The following is an 18,319-nucleotide window of genomic DNA, read 5'->3' on the forward strand; positions in this document are numbered from 1 at the left end:
ATTATAATTTACATTCCTTAAATTTATCATCTTAGAACACTTTCGTGATTATTAGTCAAATAAATCTTAAGAATATAAATTATAAATACATTTACTTAAATTTTCTTTACTGGTGTAAAATTTATTCAATAAAACAACACAATAATAATTGAGCATAAATTTCAATAAACACAATTAGGTAATATCAATAGCTAAGAATAAACATCATACTTTCATGCGAAAATTAATAATATATTATTTTTTTATGCATATATATTTAATAGACACATAAATATTTTAAAATAATACTTAAAATTTTTAAATAACGTAAGGAATTAATTTTGGATAATAATAAATTATATCACATTAATAATAATAAAATAACTATAATTTATTTTTTCTTTAATTTTTGGAAAATTATTTATTAGATTTTTATGGCATAATTTTGTTATCATTCATGAATTATGGTTGTTCGAAGAATAATAGTAAACTGAAGGGTAAAAGTGGAATAGAGGACATCGGTCAAAAATAGACAATTTCATAAGAGTAAAACCGATGTTTTGGTAATTAAAAATATTTGATTTTGGAACGACAAAACATAAAAAAAATATTAATTGAAATTAATATAATTTAAAAAGGTAAAATTGATTTTTAAGGAGCGGAAGATGTAAACCCTACTATCGAGTCCTACAATAGTTCCATGCTAACCAAAACCAAGGAGGAAACTCTAGCCTCAACCAACCTGGTCGTTGCTAGTTACCGTTACTAAAACACCATCACCATGACTAGGTAATCACCGGTGAGGTCACCATCTCCCTCGATAGCGACCCAAACATCGCTACTAAGATCCCTTTATTCAATGGTGATCTACCATGTACAATCTTTTTCCCGATGAGGACTTCTATGCATGCCTTTAACACAACATTGTCGTCCATCGCTTCACAGTCCTCGATTGGGTTGTCTTTGACAACAGTGTCGACTCCACCGCAGTAGCACCGTCACACCCAATAGTGAATACAATTGGTCGTTGATCAATTACTATACCTTGGGCTAATTATATATTGTCCCCTATACTTCGATCCTATTAGCATTATGATATTTGTATTTAAAAATTTATATTAATTTTTTTATAATTCTAAAAAAAAATTAAATAATCTTATTTGCTCTAACGTCGTCAGAAAACACAACATGCGACATCATGTACTGAATCAATACGAAAATGATTGGCAAAAAGATAATTCCAATCATGATTCGTATTATTGATCGGTATCGATGTACCGACCAATTGTTGATATGGAATGTACCGAACTATACTAAGCATATCGACATATGATATACTGGAGTGTATCAATATATCATCCGTATTGATCCTTTTTTGCACTAGTACCTATCGCCTGTACCGAGTAGTACGTTTCGCTATGTTAAAACCTTGATTTTAATATTCTTTTTATTTTTAGTACATGCGATGTTGAAATTATATTTTTACCGATAAAGTTACTAGAAACAAAAAAAACATTGAAATTATCTTGATACTCATCATAGATCCGTTTCACATATTATGTTTTCTATTAATATAACTAATAGAATTATGACAAATGAGATTATTTAAAATTATAAATATTTTATTATAATTTTTTAATATAAATATAACGATACAAATAGGATCCAAATACTAATTAACCCCACTTCGACGACGAAAACATGCTACTGTCTATGGTAGCGCCGACAGTTTCCCTGCTCAGGAAATATCTGCACCGTTGGATGATGTGCTTAAAAGAATCGAGATGAAGGGTGGCGATCAAACATTAACGGCACTGCCCTACGGATTTGAATTCAAACGTTCCTCTTTCTCTCTCTTCATCTTTCTTTATAACGTTACGATTTCCGTTCTCCCCTTCTTCTTCCCTCTAAACCCCTTCGCTGTTATCCCCTCCTATCTTTCTTCTTTCCTCTAAACCCAAGCCCTGCGCTTGCGCTCCTCTTATCCCCTCCTATTTCTCTGGTTGTAGTAATAGTAGAAGATGGAGGATGGCAGACGAACAAAGGAAGAGCCTTGTAGGGTTTCCTTTCGAGACGGCCGTTTGGCGTCAAGAAAAGCTGAAGAAGCTGGTTTACCTTTTCACCCTCCCCCTTTCCATTCTTATTCGTTGAACCATCTTTGTTCTTCTAAAGAAACCCGTGTAGGTTTTCGTTGATTCTGACGCTTCTTGATCCCGAATCGTCTTCGTTACTGTATTTTGATGGAAATCTTGTTGCTAGCCAGGGTTTTGATCTTTCTGCGCTATATGCTTGGGTTTCTTTGTGAGATTTTCTCTGTCTTGATGAAATATTTTATGGCATTTTTGGATCTTTTTATTTCTATTCCTCTCATTTCTTTTGGTTCATGCTAAAGATCCGATTTCTCCAAGGGTTTTTTATAGTCAGTATTGCGTTGCTATTATTCTTGGGACATTGAGAGGAAATCTTGCGAAGAGGATCCTCTTCGCAAGATTTCTCTGTATTGCGTTGCTGTTTTGCTAAAGATTTCTCTCTCTTGCGATCCTCTTCGCTGTTAGCCCCTTCTATCGTTCTTCTTTCCTCTAAACTCAAGCCCTGCGCTTGCGCTCCTCTTATCCCCTCCTATTTCTCTGGTAGCAGTAAAAGCAGAAGACGGAGGATGGCAGACGAACGAAGGACTTGTAGGGTTTCCTTTCGAGACGGCCGTTTGGCGTCAAGAAAAGCTGAAGAAGCTTATTCACCTTTTCACCCTCCCCATTTCCATTCTTATTCGTTGAACCATCTTTGTTCTTCTAAAGAAAACCGTGGAGGTTTCGTTGATTCTGACGGTTCTTGATCCTGAAGCCTCTCTTCTGATTGTTTCTTTACTGTATTTTGATGGAAATCTTGTTGCTAGCCAGGGTTTTGATCTTTCTGCACCGTATGCTTGGGTTTCTTTGTGAGATTTTCGCTGTCTTGATGAAATCTTTTATGGTAATTTTGGATCTTTTTTTATTTCTTTTCCTCTGATTTCTTTTGGTTCATGCTAAAGATCCGAATTCTCCAAAGGCTTTTTTTAGTCAGTATTGCGTTGCTATTATTCTTGGGACATTGAGAGGAAATCTTGATCCAATTTTGTAGCTTTGAGGCGATCAGAAGCTGCCAGTTGGCTCGAGAGCATCGTCGGACCGCTTGGATTGCCTCCGCAGCCCACTGAGAAGGAGTTCGTATCCTGCTTGAGGAGTGGCATCGTCCTATGCAATGCCATCAACAGGATCCAGCCTGGTGCTGTTCCGAAGGTACTGTTGTCACCCGATTTTGATCCTTCTCATGATTGTGACATCCGATTTGTTTTTACTATTATCCGACTTGCTCTTTCTTCATGATGAATTGTGAAGGTTGTTGCTAGTCAATCGGTTGGCACTGCCTGGGACATCCAACCTTTACCTGCCTATCAGTACTTTGAGAACGTTCGCAACTTCCTAGTTGCTGTGGAGGATCTCAAGCTTCCCAGCTTCGAGGCTTCAGATCTTGAAAGGGTTAGAGTCAATAATTTATGGACACAAAATTACTTTCTTTGTTTTGTTTTTCTTTTCTTTGAATAACAATATTTTTCTTGGAACAGGACACTGTGGAAGCCGGTTCAGCAGTCAAAATTGTGGATTGCATCCTTGCCTTGAAAAATTTTCATGAACTCCAGCAATCTAATGGAGAGAATGGACCCTGGAAACATGTCAAATCTCCAATAGTTCCATGGTCTTTTGGTCAATTGAGGTCGCCCGTTTTCTCTTCGGGATCAGTCAACGCTAGATGCTTAGACATGTCAGCAACTGCTGAGAAACCACAACTAGTGAAGAACATGGATCAATGTAAACAGGGTAAGTTTCGTCTCCTAAAACTTTAATTATCTATGGTGTCACTGTAGACTGTAGCTTCTGGAGGTTTTCCATCATGAGAAGTGTATTTTATTCATATTAGGCCAATGGTTACTGATCTACAACGTTTTCTGAGAGTACTTCTCCATTGTTGGTAATTTCTTATTTGTTTAAATGCAGTGGATTCCCTTGTATCAATGCTTTCAGATTTGATGTTTAATTCAAAGGAGAACATTGATCAAAGCCTTATAGAGTCATGGAATAAAGGAAAAACAGTAATACTTCTTGTCTCTCAACTTATCATTTGATGTAGTGGTTACACGAGATATGCCTACATTTCATCTGAAAACACTTTCCTTGTTGCAGGATCATGTCAAGCTATTTAGCAAGATCATGTCAAGTTGTTTGGAAGGACAGCAGGTACATAATGTGATGATAAACCTATTGTAGTAGTAATTTATAGCAAAAAAATCCTTCCATTATGACATGAGTAAGAACCAAAGTTGTGTAGAATTTTACTGCATTTATGAAACTGAGAAAATAAGAGGTGCAAAGACCTAAGAATAATGGCATTAGTTTAACTAATCTGGATGCCAGTCAACACATACTTCTAGTTTCCAGTTTTACCGTATTTCTCCCAGCTTCATCAGGCAATTTATGTTTTGCATCTTCTAAGAGGAACATGCCTATAAAAGCAATGTGTTTCTCATGATTTTTTGCAAATCTTCAATAATGCAAGAAAATCTATGACACACGAATCAAATTGCACCATTAGATGCAACAAAGTGTATGAACAATCTGGGGTCGGCTGTGTGGGTCTCTTCCCACTATTAAGCCTTCTTGGAAGGCAATATTCCTAAGTTCAGAAGTATCGAATATCTTTTATCATTTCTAGTAAAAGACCTTCTGTCTGCCTCCACCTTTCATATTAGTCCTACTTGAATCATCCTTATCTAACTGTGGCATCTATAGGTAGCTTCTGATTCTGATGACCAGTCAATATGTTTGTACTATTTTAAATGGTTTCTCTTATTCATCAAGACCATAGCTTGTTTATCATAAATCTGAATATATCATATTCTATATTCTCTTGGCAGTCCTAGAGGACCAATTTTGTCAACCTTGTTCCCGGCTAGGTCAACATCCATTTGACATGATCTCAATGATGTGTGTACAATGGACCTCAACTGCACCCTCCTGACAATACTTAATTGTAGATAAGGAACTAGATACTCAAGAAGATCCCTGCACTCTATGTTGACCCTAACAACAATATCTACTTTAAGGCACTATAGAGGTCACTTGTGGACATAGTGGTCTATCCCTACTAAACATAATTGTCATGCTAGGGGCACTATTATCACTTCTAGCAGGTACAACATTATGAGAAGCCTCTAGTGTGATTACCAATGGCCCCATACTACAGGATGACACTTCTAGCTCGTTAACAGTAGCCACGACTTGTGAGGCAACCACTAATACTTGAATAGAAACAACATGCAGTAGCTTCGAGGCCCATGGGATAACACCCTTGTTGAAGAAGGAATTTTTTGAGTAAGGAGGGTAATTTGGTGATAGTAAATCGTATATCTATATGTATACATTTATTTATTTTATGGTTAACAATGCTTTCTCATGATAGGTCAAATGGACGAAGGGTGATTGTAGGGATGTACGTGCAAGAATCTAAATTAGAAGGATATGTCTGCCATCTTAAAGTTAATATGAATGTCTCTGTATTTTCTGATTTTAATGGGATATAATATGCGATATCCAAAAAGGGAATGTGAAGCAAAGATAAAGTGAGCATGCCACACTTGGTTTTCCTTGCACGTTCTTCTTGATGAGTGAAATTATGGCACTGTTTACTTGCTGTTCAGTTTATAGTGGTATGATTGGCTTAAACAAGTAATGAGATTCATCTATTGTGCTTATGCATACAATTTTATTATACCCTGCTGCACATCAACATGCATAGTCTACAAAAGATTATTCGTAATTTATCGAATTTGGTCCATATACCATTCTACAACATACTTAAATGAGTGGACAAGACATTTCGGTTTTTTCCTATTATTTGGTATTTAATAAGAGATTTGAAAATTTATAGACACATTTGATGGATGATCTATATTTATATGCATCATGGCCCCCTAGTTGTTATTAGACACATTTTATTCATGGTTCATTAAATGTATATTTATATGCATCATGGCCTCCTAGTTCTTACTTTGATATTATAGGTGCTCAAGTTAAGTGGAAGACATTGTTGGCTGGGGTTGTTAAAATGCTATTTGATCATAGGCTGTGATCCTTGTAAGACTTAGATGGAGGGCCTAGGCATACAGATGGACGCCTATGAAATGATAGCATGATAATAAAAATTCACTTATGTAAATATAAATTAGATGCAAATGCTCTAATAATTCACAAGTTCTTATAAAGCGTATGATGTGTCATCTTTAGTAGTGTTTGCAAGAGGCATTCACATCATTAGGTAAAGGGAAGTATACACAGTGATTTAAAAAACGCTAGGCGTCAAGGTCCAAAAACACCCGAGGCGCTAAGTGCTCGCCCGAGCGAAGCGATGCGCTAAAATATAAAAATATATAATATAATTAATAAATATAATTATTTAAAATTTTAAATAAAAATATGCTATTAAATTAAGAAAATCTAAGATACAAAATCACAATGTCACATTAACAAAAAGTTTCAAAATTCAAAACAATAAAATTTTACATCAAAATAAAAATTAACAACATTAAAATCAAAATAATATATTATTAATCTATTAACAGTATTAAAAATTAATAATTTCAAAATTCAAATAAACTTAATATTAAGAGTATACTGTATATTGAGCCTGACGGAGAAACAAGGAAGCAGCGGCAAGCGGCGGCAGCGGCAGCGGGAAAGGGAAAGGGAGCGGGAGGCGCGAGCAGTGGGAGGGCTCGCGGGAGTCGCGAGCAGCTGGAAGGCTCGCAGGTGGGCTCGCGGGAGGGCTCGTGGGAGTCGCGAGCAGCGGGAAGGCTCACGGGAGGTGCGAGCAGCTGGAGGGTTCACGGGAGGCGCGAGCAGCGGGAGGCGCAAGCAGCGATAGCGACGAGCAGCGAGATCGGGAGCGGCAGCGGGTTAGGGTTGGGTAAGGGTTATATCGGTTTAGTTGGTTCGATTGAACCAACTAACAACCGAACCAGGACCGAACCAGACCTAAAATCCTGGTTCGGTCACTTGATTTACCCAGGCGCTCGCCCGAAGCGCCCAGCGCCTGGGCTCGGGCGAGCGCCCAGGCGGCGCCTGTTTGAAGCGCGCCGCCTGGGACATTAGCGAGGCGCTCGGGCCTGGCCTCGCCTCACCCGAGAGCCTAGGCGAGCGCCCGAGCGCCTCTTTCAATCACTGAGTACACAGAACCTCAAGGGCCCAATAAGCTTGTTCGCTGCCACTCATAACTCTCTCTTTGTCTCTACATTCCATAAAATACTAATATAAATACTAATAAACTCTTAAATTCATGCAACAAATTCACATAAAATACAAAGAACAGTTGAAGCATTAAAGATTACATGATATGGTGTATACTAAATATCATCTTCTACATTTGACATGTTAGCAATTAGCACCATATCCCAACCAACCATTCATTTGAATCATTAATCTCATTTAATGAATAGGAAAGTCCGCAGAACCTCGAGGGCCTAATAAGCTTGTTCACCGCCACCCATGGAACGAATTAGCTCTATGTTCAATAAATACTAATTAGCTCTTAAATTCATGCAACGAATTCACATAAATACAAAGAACAATTGGAGAATTAAAGATTACATGATATGGTATATATTAAATATCATATATATATATATATATATATATATATATATATATATATACATACATATAAATATGTATGTATATATATACATATAAATATGTATGTATATATATACATATAAATTGATTTATATCATAAGACTTTTCATGTATATATATACACTTATAATTGATTTATATCATAAGGCTTTTCATAAGAGTACAACTTTAGGAGAATTTAAGGTAATCGAATAAGATATTAATGCCATTCTTGAACATTCCTTTTTCTGTCATTAACGTTCATCACATATCATGTAATTATTATGCTTGGAATTATATGCATCCTTAAAGGTTTTTCAAGTGCCAACTAATCCTTTAATGTGAATATTAGATATTCACTCATATAATTTTTGTTATATGTGACTGTTCTCCTGTTGGAAGTTTTCTTCTTCTCTTTATTTTAGTCTTGTTTAGATTTCAAAAGGCTAATGAGTTTCTCTAATACATTCACAAGTCGGAGTCAGTTCTTCAAGATCTTCTTTTGAAAGGAAATGTTATTGACAGTTGTTCAACCAAGGAAACATACAAGGTACATTTTCTTCATCTATCCAAATGCACTCAATAAATGAATTCAGAAATACTCATTTCAAAAGTCAATAGGTTATATATTATAATTTTTTCTTATAAAATTATAAATGCCACGAGTAACCTGCTGATACAACTGATAGGAAAATGTGCCCTAATACTAGTAGGATTTGTTTTGCTGCAATGCTTGCCTGTGAAATACTGAAACCTGATTCTGGTTGATGCATGATTATTCTTGCTTACATGCATTTAAATAAATATCTTACTAAGCTTAATTTATTTTTGCCAACACCGCTTATGATCTAAGATTACTGGATAACCCTATTGTCATGTATATGACATTTTTTGAGTACATATAGTTTCTACCACTTAAATAGCATAAATAGTGCTTTCCAAATACTTCTTGTGGAAAATACATGCTGGTTGTTGCTAGGAAATTCTAAACTTCATCTTTCCCTTTGGTTAACACTTGCCTATCGACACACTTTGTCAAAGTTAGCACTAATAATTGTGTGATTAAGCTAGCATTTCCAATGTTGTTCAAGTTGTTAAGTGATAAGGTCACTTAAGAGATCATATCTTGTGAAATATGTTAAGAAATCTATGAGAATTATTCTCCTAACAAGTTGACCAAATATGATTTACAACTTTACACAAGGACAGCATTGATTTAGTTGAAATTCTAAATGGTCATTTCAGAAAGCAGCTAGTTAAACTTAAGAATTGGATATTTGACTACAAGCTAAATGCTTTTTCAGTAGATCCTCATGTTTGCAAGTAGCATAATGGGATGCTTAGAAAAATTTAGTATTAGACAACTAAATATAAGCAATGGTAAAATCATAACTTATGACTTGACCAAGATTTTTTAGCTTCCTTTTGGGAGAAATTGAAGGTATAAACATTATCTACACTTTAAAATTGCAAGGGTGGAATACTTCACAGTTTATTTATAGTTATTTAGGGAACAAGTCATAAATGATTCTGAATAGACATCTAGATGCAGCCTGAGAGCATATATAGTCTCGAGACTCTGGACCACCACTTTTAGTGTTTAAAAATTTTCTTTGGCATGAGCCACCGAGAAACATTATATGATGTTTAACCCGTGTTACTTATTTTACATTGGATTTAACAGATATATAATGAAAAATATCTGGCCAATGGAAGCACAGTATTGTATTAATAACCTTATGTTTCTTATAGGGATACACAAGATACCATGTCATCTTTTTGTGTTTGTTGACAGTAACAATCAACACAATAAACTATTACATTACCTTTAAAACTGCTAATGACATGCTGCATTTTTACACAGTGAATGTTGGACAGACAATCTAAAGATGATACCTTGCCTATACCCATTTCCTTAATAATATTCATGATAGTAGAAAAGTTTGGTCCACTGAAAACAAGTTGGAATGATGAACAATTGATAATTCACCATCTTGAATTAGATAATCTAAAACATTTATTTGGTGTTGCAGTGTTGTAGCTTTTGTTTGAGAGAAGGTGATTGTGATCACTGGTATAAACTGGAAGAACAAGAGAAGGAATTAATGGTAAACATGCTTTGTGCTCTTATAAATCAAGATGTTGGATGCTTTTATCTGTCACATGTACTAAAAGTTGCATATTCATTTATTTTATCATGTTTTTAAATGTAAAAAATTATTTTATTTTCACTCTGATGGAAAAACAAGAGAATTAAATGATCTTGTCAAAATTATACATATACATACATATATATTTCCAAAGATGAAGCACTCTTTCTTAGAAAATGTTAATTGATAAAAGAATCTTTCTTAGGAAACATGATCACATTATGAGATGTATGTTAAAAATAATTTGTTGGTCAATTGAACCCATATGATACTTCACAAGTTACTAGTTCATCGACATTTAAAGAAATATACATGAGATTCATATATCGGGTGGTTCTTTGGGCATTGGGATAGTTGAAATTTTATCGACAAGGTGAATAAAGTTTAATTTTCAATTAATTTCACCTTCTGCTAAGTTTTAAAGTGATAGGAAGACAATACTTAAGAAATAAAACAATTATACATATGTTGCAAGCATCTCTTACTGTTTTCTGGGCACAGATCACCAAGCTATACTAGACACCCAATTGTTTCATAACCTTATTTTTCTACAATCAGATGGAATGGCATGTGGTCCTGGTGTGTGTGCAACCTTCACAAAGTTTCATTTGAGTGGTCCCATGCCCAAGTCCACTGGTTGGCACAATCTCAATTTTTATGAATAGGCTGAGAATAAACCTTGTGGACAAAAAACCATGCTTGCATGTTTAATAGGTATAAGCTTCTATCTGTAATAAGATTGAGCAGAAAATCTCCATTAGGTTTTTATTGCAACTTATGGAATAATTATAGACTATTCCAAGAATCAGATAAGTTCACTTATTAAAGAATCAGATAAACTCTTCAGTCTTTTTATCTGTCTCTTCTTATAGATCAGATAGACTATTCCAAATTGATTTGTTCTCATTAATTAATCTTATACATGTTAGTTTTTGTGCATGCTTGTTTGACTATTTTTCAATTTTCTTGAGGCATTTCACTTGCTTTGCAGGAATTAAAAGCTCTGTTATCAGAAACCAGAGTGCAGTTCATAACCCTACAGACCCAACTGCAAAATGATTTTACAGAACTAGGTAGGCAAGTGATTGCTTGTCATTGTATAGTTGCCATCCTACATTGATATTTTCTAGGGCAATCTAGTATCACTCACTTAGTGTACATGAGTTTTTACTGAGCTTCATTTGCACATGAAGTCCAAAAGCTATGTGCAACATTTGGAAAATCGACATAAGTGTGAGCTTCTGTGTAGATTTTGCAGTATTTGCCTGCTCAATTTCTAAAATGCTGTCCACATCATCTAGGAATCCAGATTCATGAGCTCTCAGTTGGCGCTTCTGGATATCATCAGGCAATCAAAGAAAATAGACATTTATATAACATTCTTCAAGAACTAAAAGGTATATTTGCCTTGTAGTCTGTTTTCTCAGAATATATGATCAAGAAAGATCTCACTTCCTTTCTTCAGGAAATATTCGAGTGTTTTGCAGGATCAGGCCAATCCTCAAATTTGAAGCAAAAAGTTGTATAGAATACATTGGAAATGATGGTTCTTTGATGATTTTTGATCCATGCAAGTCACAAAATACACGCAAAATATTCCAGTTCAATAAAGTATTTGGTCCAGCTACTACTCAAGGTAAGGTTCTTAGATTTGTTCATCATTTTGCTGTTCTTAAAGTTTCTGATGAAGATTAACAGTAAGTTTGATATACATTCTGACTGTGCAGGTGAAGTATACAAGGAAACTCAATCTTTAATAAGATCTGTCATGGATGGTTACAATGTCTGCATATTTGCTTATGGGCAGACAGGGGCTGGTAAAACATATACCATGGTATTAACTTATTTGAATTTTTATGCTTTTCTGTTCTTTAAGTTTTATGTATAATTCTGGAAATTGGTCACCATTCATTTGTGTTTGTGTCGTGCAATAGTGTGGCTCATCAAACGGATCATGTGAGGAATTGGGGATCAATCACATGGCACTGAATGATCTCTTTCAGATATCAAGCATTCGAGAGGATATTAAATATGATATCCATGTCCAGATGGTTGAAATATATAACGAGCAAGTCCGGGATCTTCTTTCAGAAGATGGAGCAAACACAAAATATCCTTTTATGCTATTTTTTTTTTCTTTCCAACTGGATTCTGGTTAGATATCATAAGTTATTTTGATTTGTTGATTAACCATAGTAATACATTAGAGATCATGAATTGCTCAGGCAATGGTGGGTTGAGCATTCCAAATGCTATTATTCGGGGTGTGCAGTCTACTGCTGATGTTCTTAACTTGATGAAACTGGGTGAGAAAAACCGAGCCTTTAGCTCAACTGCAATGAACCATAGAAGCAGCCGTTCTCACAGGTTGTCATAGAATTTTTCTCATGCTAGATACTCATTTTATGCCTAGTTGTATTTCTATTCATACTCATAGTGATCTTAGGAGATGTTTTATGCTTGTATGCAGTGTCTTGACAGTACACGTGCATGGTAAAGACATTTCTGGCAACACAATATGCAGTTGCCTGCATCTAGTTGACCTTGCAGGTAGTGAGAGAGTGGACAAATCAGAAGTCACAGGTGACCAACTGAAGGAGGCACAACATATCAACAAGTCCCTTTCTTGTTTGGGAGATGTTATTACTGCCTTAGCTCAGAAGAATTCACATATTCCTTACAGAAATAGCAAGCTTACACAACTGCTACAGAACTCATTAGGTTATAAACAGAACCAATATTCTGTTTCTTTCATTTAAAAAAAAAATTAGTGTCATCTAAAATTCTAAATATTGTTTTCCTATTTTGTTGTAGGTGGAAATGCAAAGATGTTAATGTTTGCTCATGTAAGCCCAGAATCTGATTCTCATAGAGAGACAATTAGTACCCTTAAGTTTGCACAAAGAGCATCCACTGTTGAACTTGGCGCTCCTCATCAAAACAAGGAAAGCAGTGAAATCCGGAATCTGAAAGAACAGGTAAATTTTGTGTAACGTCATTAGTTTAATCTAAAATTTTCTTGTGGCATAGATAATGATCCTTGACTTTTATATGCAATAGTTAACTGTGATTTTAATATCCAAGCTTGTAGATAAATCCACTTCTGTGTTTTAAATTGTTCTGATACACTACAGCTGTCTTCTACCAGAAGCACAAGATCTGGTTGTATTTTGTAAGATAATTTAAGATCTGCCAATTACCCTAGTAGGCTTCAAATTGGAATATCTAGATATGGGTTGCTAATATTGTAAGATAATTGAATGACCTGTCGTTTACCCAATTATATTTTGAATTAGCAATCTATAACCGTACTCAGTATGGCTAACAAGTATTGTGCCAATGTCTAACAGTGATCCATATTAATGTGTAATGATCAATATTAGAAAGAAGCATTCCAATCTATAACAGTGAACTAATGATCTAACTTTCTTGTTTCTTTTTTAATAAAGAAAAGAAAATGGACTCTAATGTATAAGCAAGAGAGATTGTTGCGCACCATCCATGATTAAACTTTTGCAGCCTTTCTTGTTCTCACTCCATCCATGATGTTAGTAGTATATGAATTTAGACATAAAAGAACAGTCAGAAACAGTTTGTCCAGTCTTCTAAGGCATAAGGCTTTGAACAATCTGGACTAGATTGAGATAGTTGCACTTGACCCAGATATTTTGAATATTGCAATTGGAGTTGCTTTAATTCATCTTAAGAGTCAATGCTTCACCATTAGAATGGATTGCAAACACAGAAGCCTCAACCTGTTTGTAGAAGAATTCTAGCTTATGTTTTGGTTCACCAAGTGAATAACTTGCATTGTGGTGATCCTCGAACTCACATGATGGTTAGACATGATGAAACCATCATGGTTAGACATATGATGGTTATCCATAAGTTGCCCTTTCTTCTAATATTTGCTTTGCTCCTTTTAATTCATGTTTTCTGGGCACTACAGAATTTCTCTGACAGAGTCTGGTAATGATGGACTTACACAACCAAATCATATTGATATGAGCTATCTGCTTTTTTTCTATAAAAGTTTTTTTTATTCTGGCCAAATTCTCATTATATAGAGGACATCCAACAGTAGATGTTTTTGCAGATAGATAATCTCAACAAGGCTTTGATGATCAAGGAAGAGAAGTTCATGCATCCATATAAGCTAAAAGAGAATACACCTGTCTCAGAGAGGTCAAAACAAATGACGGACCATACTCCTCTATGTCCACGAAGACTGAGCATTGAGAATGGCAGTGTTCCAAAGGCTGGAACAACAGCCAACCCAGAGAGCAAAGTCTTGAAGTCCCCCATTTCAAGACTTAAATACACTACAGATGGTACCCTGACTTGTAACAGGAGATTAAGTTCGGAAGGATTGAGTTGTGAAAGTAATCAGAAAGAGCATGAAAGCTCAGTTTCACATGTAAGCAGCAGCCTTCAACTATAGGCTTCCTATTTGATTTATTCTATCCAGAGTGCTCTGATGAATTTTTTCTTCTATGTTGCAGCTATGTTCAAACATCGGTCCCGAAGCCAACGCAAGCTTGAACAGTGAGAACTTTGTAGCTGGTACCAAGTATTTCCAACAATCTTCCCCAAGTACTTGCAATACATATACACAGAGTAGGCTGCCAAGGATTGCGAGCAGTTGTACACTTGACAAAGATTCACTTAACCAAACCAGAAAATTGGATGAGGCCACACCAAATAAGATCAATTCAGTCACCAAGTTAGACACCAGAGATTCCAATAAAGGTGCTATCAGTAAAGGATCTCACATAAGAAAATCCTTGCAGAGCCTTGGCAGACTAATAAATGGTTCTGAGAGAAGGTAACCTGATCACACATAACATTTCTACCATAACTGATCAACCTATTTTTATGAGTAGATTGGGAAGTGAGTGCTCTTTATGCAGCATCAATATTATGATTTGTGTGTTTTTATTTTTTTTAATTTTTTGTTCAGGAACAATCAATGTCAAACAGAAACAGTATCTTCAAAATTTGTCAGGAACACTGACATCAACGAAAAGTCACCAGTTACTGCAGATGCCAGGTTAAGGAGGAGACAATCTTTGACTAACCTAGAAACATTAGGTTTGAGTGCATCAAGGAGATCATCACTTGGTGGAAAATCAGTTGATTCAGGTGAGTAGAAATCTATTTTCTTCTTTTTCAATTCCATCTTAACTAGCAAAATGGCAATTCATGTGGTGCAAACAATGAGTTCACATCATATGATCAAGGCGAAAAGTGTCTTCGTTAAAGTTTTTCTCAACTTTAACATATGCAGAAATGTTTCTGCAGCATCGAGAGAGATTTTTTTTTCTCGTGTCTAGCTGTTCAGACTGTAGAAACACCATCCTCTTGAGTTGCTTTTTAATTTCAACCTTGCAGTAATGTAAACCTTAGCAACTTCTCATGCAATCATCTTAATTTATGTACCCAATACAATAGCAAATCATGATGACAAAAACATGTCATCATTCTTCTTTACCTTCAGGCCTGTACAATCCCTTCTCATTCTTCTTATTCTGCTTTTATGACCTTAGGTCAATCACATCTGATCCATATGTTGATGCTCGCTCTACCACATGCAATTCTAAAGACAACTCTATCACACACTGTATATTTTTTGCTGTCGAACCAAAATTTAAATCCTTGATCTGTACAATGTTTCTTTTAATATGCTCTCATATGGAGATTCAGTCTGACATTGATTCCTTCTTAGGTTCAAAGAATCTCCAAACTGCAAGGAGCCCGCCAAGAGCCCGTCCATCCGGGAAGGTAACAAAGAGATGGTTATGAACACAGGACTCAAAGAAAGAGTTCAGTTTTATCATGGAATTGTTTCACAATGGAAGCAGCCACCAGGATGGCTTCTTTGGAGAAAGATGTTGAGCAAATAACATGAAAAGGATTGCCTTGTACTGTTGTATCAGCACAAACTTAAGCAAGCCCATAGTCTCACCACGGCAGAGCAGTAGCTGACACACAAATCATGTGAATCATTCATTCATCTGGAGTTTTGTCTCCAGCGAACAATGACTATAGTAATGTAACCCATCTTGCATTTGCTGTTCGCAGGTGAAGCTTGGTGTTATTAGAGTTATATTAGCTTGATCTTGTTCTTAGAAATAAGATGGAACAGCTCCCAAATTGGCAGCTTTTCTTGTACTCTATGCTCCCAAAATCTGTGCCCGTCAAAGAAGCAAACTCATTTCTCTTCTTAAATCAGAAGTTATTGATAGAATATCCATGTGCTCCTTTTAAGTTAATTTAAATTTTTATCCACCTTAAATGCTACAACACCTTATTATTTGTTGTTTTTTCTTAAATAAATATACATCCTCTACTTATCTCATTTCTGTAGTTTAGTCATAGATTTTCTTATTTGTACATCCTCTGCGATTGTATGGTTAGATAGAATGGTATGATTGCTACAACATATTACTTGAAAAACAAGTTGGGTCGAATTAATTTCATCCAATCGAACTGACAACAACTTTGACCTTATCACAATCCAAGCCGACTCGATTTGTTCTGATTCATCTCTAATATTTAGAGGATTCAAGGTATGGGTATGGTAATTTTTGTAAACCAGTTATATTATCATTAACAAACATGTTAAAAACTGTTGGGTCGAGCCTATACGTGCGCTGGGACAAATTTGGGTCATGAGCCCAAATCAAAGAAATCAGGGTGACGGCAGCGTGTGCAGATCGGATTGCAGCGTGCAACGTGTAGAGAAAAGAGGAGAGAAAAATAGAGAAAGAAAGATTAGGTTTTTGAGATTTTTTGCTTGACGATCGGTGGTCAAACGTTGTCAGTTTCGACCCAAATTTTATGTGGAGAATCGTTGCAGCAAACTCTACAATCCTAACGGTGTTGATCTGCAGTTTATCCTCTCTAAGGTACTTTTCTGTGATATCCATTTTGTGAGATCTAGAATTATTTTTTGAGGAGATCCATTCTATACGATGAAGATATGCTGTTCTTGAGCCAAGATCTATGATCTTGATGTTATTCTGATCCTCTAGTTATTCTAGAGAAGACCTACTGTAAACCTGTTATCATTATTATTGATAGTGAAAGTTTGAGGTGGACTACGGTCCGTGGTTTTTCCCACATTGGGTTTTCCACGTTAAAAAGATTTGGTCTCACTATGTGATTGATTATTTGCTCTATTGTTTATGCTGTGCTAGTTGATATTTACATTTGGATATCAAGTTGATCTTTTTGATGAGGAACCTATTTTGATACACAAAGAGGAAAAAGAATATTCCGCTTTAACAGGTTTCTTCCCAACAAGTGGTATTAGAGCATCAGGTTGTTTGGTGCTAGTTTTCTTGTGTGATTGAAATGGAGCAGTCAGATGGTATGTTTAAATTGAACTCATCAAATTATTCCACTTGGATGCATCTGATGAAAGATTTGCTCTATTGCAAAGATTTATATAAGCCTATCAAGGTTAAAGATAAACCTTCTACTATGGACGATGAAGAATGAGAAGTTCAACATAGAAAAGTTGTTGCCTATATTAGAAGATGGATGGATATAAACTTGCATGAGCATATTTCTGATGAAACCAGAGCTGATGTTGTTTGGCAAAGGTTAGAAAATCTCTTTGCGAAAAAGACAATGGGAAATAGAATTTCTCTCCTCAGAAGGCTTGTAAATTTGAAGTATAAAGATGGTGGTAGCATTGTTAAGCACATAAGCCTATTTTAGAGTCTTGCAAACAAGTTGGTTGCTATGAAAATGAATATAGATAATGAGATGCAGGGATTGCTACTTCTCAGCTCTTTACCAGAAAGTTGGGAAACGTATGTGGTGACTATTTGTAACTCTACGCCAGCGGGGACTCTAACTATAGATATGGTTAAAGACAGTTTGCTAAATGAAGATGCTAGAAGGAAAGAACACGGTGAATCTTCTTTTGGGGCATTTGTTACTGAAAAACAAGAAAGACGTGGAAGAAGTCATAGTAGAAATCCACATGGTTATAGAGGAAGATCCAAGTCTAGAAGAGATATCAAATGTTTTCACTGTAATAGGCCAGGTCACATGAAGAAAGAGTGTAGGTTTTGGAAGCGAGAACAGAATGAAATGAAGAAAAATGAAAAAGAGACCAATACAATTACTGCCGAAGGTAATATCACTATTGTCTGTGATGAAGGTTGTGTTAGCCTTGTAGCTCAGGATAGTAATTGGGTAATTGACTCTGGTGCTTCATTTCATGTCACTTCTCATGATGATTTCTTTAGATCTTACACTACTGGTAATTTTGGTAATGTCAGAATGGGAAACAATAGTACATCTAAGATTGTGGGTATTGGAGATATTTGCTTGGAGACCAGTATTGGGAGCAAATTAATACTCAAAGATGTAAGGCATGTTCCAGATATTCGTCTTAACTTGATATCTACAGGTAGACTTGATGATGAGGGTTTTGCATATTATTTTGGTGAAAGCAAATGGAAACTCACTAAAGGT

At 35.7% G+C, this 18,319-nt stretch overlaps 1 protein-coding gene across 1 annotated transcript; it reads left to right on the plus strand.

Moving 5' to 3' along the window:
• Positions 1 to 1,894: 1,894 nt before the first annotated feature.
• Positions 1,895 to 16,020, plus strand: LOC135623300 (kinesin-like protein KIN-14A). Its single transcript, XM_065126100.1, has 20 exons — positions 1,895 to 2,088; positions 3,097 to 3,254; positions 3,354 to 3,494; positions 3,581 to 3,833; positions 4,011 to 4,105; positions 4,197 to 4,250; positions 8,155 to 8,229; positions 9,713 to 9,787; positions 10,821 to 10,902; positions 11,131 to 11,226; positions 11,295 to 11,465; positions 11,557 to 11,663; positions 11,764 to 11,939; positions 12,032 to 12,196; positions 12,300 to 12,550; positions 12,644 to 12,807; positions 13,926 to 14,246; positions 14,332 to 14,654; positions 14,790 to 14,971; positions 15,555 to 16,020. Exons 1-20 carry the CDS (start codon positions 2,001 to 2,003, stop codon positions 15,629 to 15,631), a joined length of 3,054 nt encoding a protein of 1,017 aa, XP_064982172.1. The 5' UTR covers positions 1,895 to 2,000; the 3' UTR covers positions 15,632 to 16,020.
• Positions 16,021 to 18,319: the final 2,299 nt, after the last annotated feature.

The sequence above is a fragment of the Musa acuminata genome, chromosome BXJ2-9 (assembly GCF_036884655.1).
Source record: "Musa acuminata AAA Group cultivar baxijiao chromosome BXJ2-9, Cavendish_Baxijiao_AAA, whole genome shotgun sequence".
Taxonomy (NCBI): domain Eukaryota; kingdom Viridiplantae; phylum Streptophyta; class Magnoliopsida; order Zingiberales; family Musaceae; genus Musa; species Musa acuminata.